General features: G+C 38.7%; 1 protein-coding gene across 2 annotated transcripts in view; it reads left to right on the top strand.

Annotated features, from left to right (window-relative positions):
- The first annotated feature begins 88 nt into the window (after positions 1–88).
- The window catches only part of adgb (androglobin), a 48,625-nt gene continuing 40,896 nt past the window's right edge, over positions 89–7,817 (top strand). For both annotated transcript variants that reach the window (XR_004567730.1, XM_034202752.1), the window contains exons 1-6: positions 89–236; positions 1,109–1,265; positions 1,431–1,520; positions 3,140–3,211; positions 3,460–3,636; positions 6,378–6,517. Coding sequence is in view for 1 of the 2 variants with exons in the window: in XM_034202752.1 (XP_034058643.1) it covers positions 169–236; positions 1,109–1,265; positions 1,431–1,520; positions 3,140–3,211; positions 3,460–3,636; positions 6,378–6,517 (704 nt within the window). In the remaining variant the exon portion in view is untranslated. The remainder of the gene's footprint in view (positions 237–1,108; positions 1,266–1,430; positions 1,521–3,139; positions 3,212–3,459; positions 3,637–6,377; positions 6,518–7,817) is intronic.

Here is a 7,817-nt window from a genome sequence, read left to right as displayed (position 1 = left end):
TAGTAACAAGTGATGCAACAGCTGCAGACCCCGCCCACCTTAAGGCTCCGTTGCTGAGCAACGAGAAACTTTGAAGAGCAGAGACATAACCAAACAAATGTACCCCCGAAGCTACCTGACTTTTTGATTATTTGTACATTTGCTTGAAGGTTTATTTTACCAGGGGCAATGTCTAAGGCATCGCTCAAGAAAAAGGAGACCTCCAGTAAAGTCTCTTTATCCGAACGACAGACTGAGTGAGTTCGGATAATGTTAGCAATCGGGCGTTAATTAAGACCAGCTGTTGTTAGCATTAACATTAGCGTTAGCAGCATATCAGCAAACAACTAAGCTAACGTTAGCATTCAGTATGTACTAATCGAGACACCATACTTTATTAACTGTGGCTGAATTTATGGTTTTATGAATGGTTCACAAATATGTACTATCTATCTGTTTCCGCACAGGTGGGAGAAGTACTTCCTGTGCTTAAGTAAAAGTACAGTGTAGGAATACTCGTTTCAAGTAAAAGTCCTGAATTCCAAATGTTACTCAAATAAAAATACGAAAGTATTAGCTTTAAATTTAGAATAATAAACAGTATATGTTTTGATTATAATTATTGATGCATAGAGTGTTATCAAAGCTGGTAAAGGTGCACCAAAGTCACTTACTTTATTTACTGCAGGGTAGCTTGTGAATGTTACTAAAGGTGTAACAAAAGTCTTATGTGTGTTGATTTTATTTCACATCAATAATCCAAATCTGCAAAGTAACTAAAGATATTAAATACATGTAGTGTAAAAGTACATGATTTACTGAAGTACAAAGAAGCTAACAATTGAAATACTCAACAAAAGTACAAGTACCTAAATTACCTAAAATGGTCCCTAAGTTCAGTACTTGAGTATATGTAGTTTGTTACTTTGAGCCAATGTGTTTCTGTACGTCAAAACCTGAAGTAATCACTTTAGAAGAGATGTCACTACATCACATATGGCATGACAAAAACAGGGTTGTACTGGACTGAATGTCTGGTACAGTACTGGCTAATTTTGTTGCTAAATATTGACAAAAAGAAAAATACAAGCTAACACATTTAATTAATAGTTATGTGTCATTATTTCAGAGCATCGTCCGTAGGAGCAACTTCCTCTGAGAGCCTTGGAGGTGTTTGGAGATGCAGGTTTCCCATTTGGCCTGAGTGGAATGACTCAGAAGTCAACCTGGAGAAATGGGACTCAAGTAAAGGAGCTGATGGAAACTCGAACAAGAGTCCTCATGCTGTAAATCTGGAGTATACAATTGTTGCTTTGTATATTGATATATTGGTGTACTGTTCAGTGTACTATCAAAAAAGTGTTTTATTTCACTATACAACTAAATATATCTTTATTCTTTGTTTTTGTTGTGTTTCCGTATCAAATTAACTTTTTTTGCTTTTTTTTTAGCCATTATTTGAAGATCCTGAGGGAAAAATATCCCTGCCTCCATCTGTGAGAGTGCACTCCTGGAAACGTCCTACAGAGTTTATTGTCAAGGTAACATCATGTGTAGTACCTGTCCAAAACTATGACAGGTATTCTATTGCACTGTATAATGATAAACATACGCTTAGAAGGTCTGTTTTAGTATATCGAATCTAGTGGTTCAAATAGGAAACAATAATAAACAGGAGAAAGCACATTGGTCATGAAGGTATACACCAGGGCTATTCAATTAGTTTGGAATGGGGGCCGGTTGATGAAAATGATCCAAAGCAAGGATCAAACAACATAGCCCCAAGGCCTTTATAGATCTAAATGGCAAGTTCAGAACTCAGTAGACCTACATGTGAAGCTAATTTAACCATCAACATCATTTCATGTGATTTCATTTAGGTGAAATTATCTAATCATTCACGCAGAGATGCAATAAATGACAGGAGTTGTCACTACAGTAGCTAGTAGGTGGGTTCGAAACCCAAGCCCGCCGAAGTTTTCAGGCAATGTCTTCCCGTCTATCTCTCAAGTTAACACCCTCTCTGGAATAAAGGCACTCTGGCCAAAAGAAAAAAATCTTGAAAAAAATTAAATCAAAATGTGATTACTTTTTAACATTATACTCAAAGGGGCAGTAAATATCACCCCGGGGCCGGATTTGGCCCACGGGCCGCCAATTGAATAGCCCTGTTAGAAAATGATTCTGATATCACTGGAAATTAAATGTACAGTATATGTATAAAAAATAACCAGTTTTAAAGTCACTTGTCATTTATGTCCCCCTTTTTGTAGATAACAATGACAAATAGACTACATATACTTGCAGAAAGTATTAGTTTTCTAATAAAGCATGTCAGGGGAATTACTCTAAGTAGCTGTTTGTTGCAGCCATTAGCTGTATTGGCAAAGTGTATTTATTTGCCACCTAATGTGAAATGTAGTTAAGGATATCTTCTCTGTAGTCACCTCCAATATAGTTTTAATTTAACCACTCGAATTTTCTGTTCCCCCTCTCTCAGTGCAGTATTAAGCTATTTTTGCAAATGTCCTGCTTTTACATTTAGTCCTTGCCAGGTCAAAAGCTGCCTTTCCACTCAAGAGGCCGAAAGCATTTTATTCATTTCATACAATATAAACACAAAAGCAATCAGCTGTGCAGATGCAGGCGAGGCTCTTCTGTCAAACTCTCTTGATTAGTCTATACCAGTCCTTATTTACAGAGCTGTGTTATTGACGGAAATATTTTTCAAGTTTGGTTCCCACTTAGAGTTACTGTGACATCTCGAGAGAACACAACCTTAATTGACCTTCAGCTGATCTCTCTCCCCACCATCTGACCCATTTAATCAGTTTTAATTAGTAAGATGGTAGAATATATTAACTTCATATTGAAATATTCATTGCAGACACAGTCTTGGGAGTATCGTGGTGAGGTTAGACCAGTTGAGGACCTTTTTGAGGAGGAGAGAATTGTTAAGTGGGTTACATATTCATGTCAATTATAAACAGATGACGCAAGATGGCCAATGTGTGTATTATAATGACTAGTTATGATGTGTAGAAATACAACCACACACTGTAAAATATTCTGAGTGCATAAAGCTTTTCCGTCCGTCATCTGGCTGTGAAAGTCTTCTTTATTTAATTGTTATATTATATATTGCAATCTTCTATTTTAGGGTATCACAGTTGTTGAGAATCCAATGACCTTTGAACTGATCTCCCCAAATGATCATCTGATTTGCAGTGAGGTTTGTTTTCAATTGTTATTTCTTCTTTTCTATAAAGCATTGCACTGACTTTTCAGTAACCAGTATTGATCAGCACTTGAATAGTGTAATTCAGATGTCAGACAGGGTGACGTTTGAATGACAGAGTGAATTACACTTGGGTAATGCAATGCCCTATTGATTTTGTGAATGATATTGAAAGAGATTTAAAGGTTAATAGTCGGTTAACTCATGATAATGTTTCTCTTCCTTCTCTACTCTACTCTTAGCTGATGAGGTGGATCATCAGTGAGATATATATTGTTTGGACGCTGCATAACAATTCAGATACAACACAAGATATTTGGAGACCTTGGGATCACATCTACTCACTGTGTAAGGTGGGCAGAGGTCATGTGCCACTCTACAACATCTATGGAAAATACCTGGTCAGACTCTACTGGATGGTGAGCCTGACACACACACACACACACACACACACACACACACACACACACACACACACACACACACACACACACACACACACACACACACACACACACACACACACACACACACACCACACCACACACACACACACACACATCCACCTACTCTTAGTCTATTTAAAATGTAGTTTTTAAGACCACTACATTTCTGACATGCAGATTGCATTGTATTGTTTAGCAGGCCCCATGAAAGAGGAATGGGGATGGACTAAGGGTTGGAGGGGGGGGGGGGGGGATGAGAAAGCCTTATCCACTCAGAGCTCAGATCAATCAGTCTCACTACTGTGCCAAAAGTGGACGGGCTTCATATTGCCTGACGAGTAGTTAAGGCATGTTGAGTATCCACGCCAAGTAAGATCATGAGAGCAGGCACAACCATATAGGGCTTTATGTCATTCAAATAGATTTTATGTTAAGATGTTTCTGGTGTTTCCCTTTTGATCAAAGACCATCATTGCATTGGGATACATCTTGATATTGTTGGTCTGGTTGTTTCAGTATGTGTGTTGCTTGCCACAGATCTGTAAGTAGTGGACACTAAATCATTGTGTCATTTCAGAAAGGAAACTTCTTCCAGCACAACAATTTGGGTCAGCGAGGAAGTGAAAAAAGAAGAGAGAGCTCAAATTGATGGTGTTCTGTAGCACTGTGACTCTTGCCTTGACAAACAAGCATGACACGGTTGTAGGCAGCAGTCCCTGTGCCAACCATAGCACGCTAACAGATGGTTGTTGAGATAGCATTAAGCACCCAGCCCCCATTCATCCTTCCTGCTTCCTCCCATGTTATTACTCATAGGCTACTCTCTTATCTACTGCTCATATGATTCCTTATTGTTCCAATTCACACCAGTCTTTTTTTCTCCTTAATGCCGCCGTGAATACCCATTCCATTCCCATTTTTGTTCAGTCCCTCAGCTCCGTCTCTCCTTTCCGCCTCTTCTTCCTCTCTCCTCTTACTTGCCCTTTCACACTGCATTCCACCCCGTCTCCGAACACATCCAGCTCTTCCTCAGGGCGATGGTTTGACAAGAAAGTGGAAGAACAAGCAAGAAATAAAGTCTGCTCGCCCACTCTGTATACAGTTATGTTAGGGCACACTGGTTTGTAAGGAGAGGCACAGCTGTGATCAGTCAGTCAGATTATGACCTGCTTTTTTCTTACAAGCAGTGTGAAACTCCCCCAGACGGCCAGTAAACAGACCACACCACAGGCAGCATGTAATAATCCTTGACACCAAACAGGATGCAAGGTAGCTGACGCTAGGAGAGGTGTGGAAATGTCCTCGGATCAGAGATTTTGAGGTCACGAGTTACCCATTGCGCTTTGAGGAAAAATGTGATCTGAGTGACACCTGTGGCACATTTAGAAATGGAGGAGGAATCCAAGAATATCCTCGGCAGTGAATATGTCAGGGGCTGGTATCACAGTCTCTAGGCCAATCCCATCAGTTCCTCTTATTTCCTTTAAATGCAGTTGTTTTCCTAACCACAATGTACTGACTGTTTAAACGAGTTAGGCAATCTTTCCCTAGCATGAACAATTTTTTCAGTCAGAAAGATTTACGGTCAAGGAATTCACTGTAAATTGTTATTAAGTTAATTTGAACAATTAATATAAAACACTTCAGTACAGATTAATTGAAACCTGTTAATGTACCAGAGCATTAGATCAGTGGTTGATGGTGCTGCCTGTGTTGTCATGAAGGTATCAGCAGAATCAAAGTGAGATTTGTAAGGTTATGAAAGCTGCCTAACACACTGATGCACATTTTATTGGATGTTACTAGTCAGCTGATGATCAGCAAGATGAGGCATCAATGAGCATATGATTTAACAGCTGATAACTAATCAGCCGATGTCAGTGCCATTTCAGTATAGCCCTGAAGGCATTGCTCCATTCTGGTCGCAGAAGCTCTCATTTCCAAATGTGAACATACAGCAGCTCAAATATCAGTGCAAAAAGCGCAATTCGATCAGCTTTACAGATATATTGTGAGATGATGCCTCTTTTAAGCTGATTATTTTGTGTGTAATTATGGAGTTGTTTTTTTTTCCACTTAGTTTTTATTACATAAAAGCATTACAACAACAGCTGTGCACGTACATAACAACCAAAACAAAAATAAACAATGCAACACAGCTATAGATACAAATACAGAGATAATATAAAATAAAAAATAAAAATGCAGTCGGGAGTCACATTCTCATTTGTCAGAACAGTTCTTCTTATTCAATCAGTCCATATTCCTTGTCGCTTGTTTGTGTCTTAAACATTGACCATTTCTCCCATTTCTCTTCATATTGTGTTTCTTGTAGTCTCAGTCGATATGTCGTTTTTTCCATTATATGAATCTCCTCCACGATCTCCATCCACTGCTCCACAGTAGGAGGCTCCACCTTGTACCATTTCCTAGTTATGGCTTTCTTGCCAGCTATCAACAGTATTTTTACAAGATATCTATCTATGTAGTGAACATTTCCCTCTGTAAAATTGCCCAGATAGAGTACCATGTAGTCCATAGGAACCTCATAACTCAGTATCTTTTGCAAAACCTTGTGTATCGATTCCCAGTAATCATGGAGCATCTAATTGTGCCACTCTAAGGAACTTAAAACAAATCAAATGTTGAATTATTTAGTTAATTTGCTTTGATTACACGTCCTCACTCACTGTTTGTTCTTTCCTTGTTTTCAGGGTTGTTGGAGGAAGATAACAGTAGATGATTCAATGCCATTTGATGAAGAAAACAACTTGCTTCTCCCAGCCTCCACCTGTCAGTCAGAGCTGTGGCCAATGTTGTTGGCTAAGGCTCTCATTAAGGTGGCCAACACAAAGTGAGTTACCGTACATTCCAGCAGAAACTACATAAGCATCTCAGTATTGCCTCAAGGAGTTGAGAAACACTTCTAATAGTCTTAAAGTAAGAGGGCTGAGGAACAGACTCCTGCTTATTCCAAGTGTATTCAAACTATGCACCCTAACTCAAATTAGACCACCTTAAAAATGCACTATGCATATTTACCCATTATACTATTTACACTTTACACTAACCTAACTAAGTAAAGCAGTGTTAAGGATGGTACCATTACCCAATTGCATTAGAGTAATTTGCAATGAACAAAATGAAGGTAGGATTTTAAACTTACTGTGATTTTTTTTTAAATTATTATTTTTAACATTTTGACCCTGCCAGATCAAATCAGATTCAAAAAGTATTCAAGATCACAGTGTAAAAGATACCTACTGTTTCATGCTGAACTATTGGGGACTTTTAAAGAAAGCTGACATGTTAACACCTGATGAAGTAAACTAAACTACTTAAAGCTCGTACACTTGCACTAGAACCCCTTAAAGTGTGTTTTGCTGAGTTGCCACCAAACCTTCATGTGACCTACTCTCTGCCTTGGGGCTGTCTTGAGTTCGGTGACAGACAGGCGTTATGTGTGTCTGTGATGGGGCAGCATGGCGTGTGTAAAGGTGGCTGTTCCAGTGTTCACAAAAGGTCGAGACATAAATGTTTTATCCAAGACAGGAAACAAAGGAGTCTTTTTCCTTGCGAATTATTTATGAACCATAGTGAAAGTTCTTCGTACTGAAATAGTCCCAAACTTTGCCCAGGTGTCTGCTGGGGCTCATATGAAAGGATGTAGTCTTTTTTTTTAACAAAAAGATTAGTTTAAAGGCTCCATCACTTTTGTGTGGAGCAGCTTTTTAAGATTTTTTTTGACGTGGTTATGGGCTTTGGCATTACTCATCTAGTTGTATTGATTTAACTTTCTCTGGTATCATGACTGTGGACTGGACAGGTTAGCCACAGGATCCCAAGAGGGCCTATTAGAGCTGCTGCAGGCATCTGTTTCAACTGAGAATACACACTCACACACACCAGAAAATTGGTTAAATCGACTTCAATTATAATTGCGTTACACATACGACACATTTCAAAATGAACAATATAAGATCAGCCTGTCCCTTTGACAGTCAGTCAAACAGACGGCAGAAAAAGTCCAGGCTGGTTATGATAACACCAAACACTTTTTAGTTGTTGACCTATATGAGCTTTGAACCTTAAATGGTAAAATGGTGTTAATCAATTATTAACATCTTATTGTTTTGGCATTCTTTGTTATGGAT

This window comes from Gymnodraco acuticeps, unplaced genomic scaffold, assembly GCF_902827175.1.
Source record: "Gymnodraco acuticeps unplaced genomic scaffold, fGymAcu1.1, whole genome shotgun sequence".
NCBI lineage: Eukaryota > Metazoa > Chordata > Actinopteri > Perciformes > Bathydraconidae > Gymnodraco > Gymnodraco acuticeps.
Note: the sequence above shows the minus strand (reverse complement) of the source record. Positions and strands in the feature narration are given on the sequence as shown.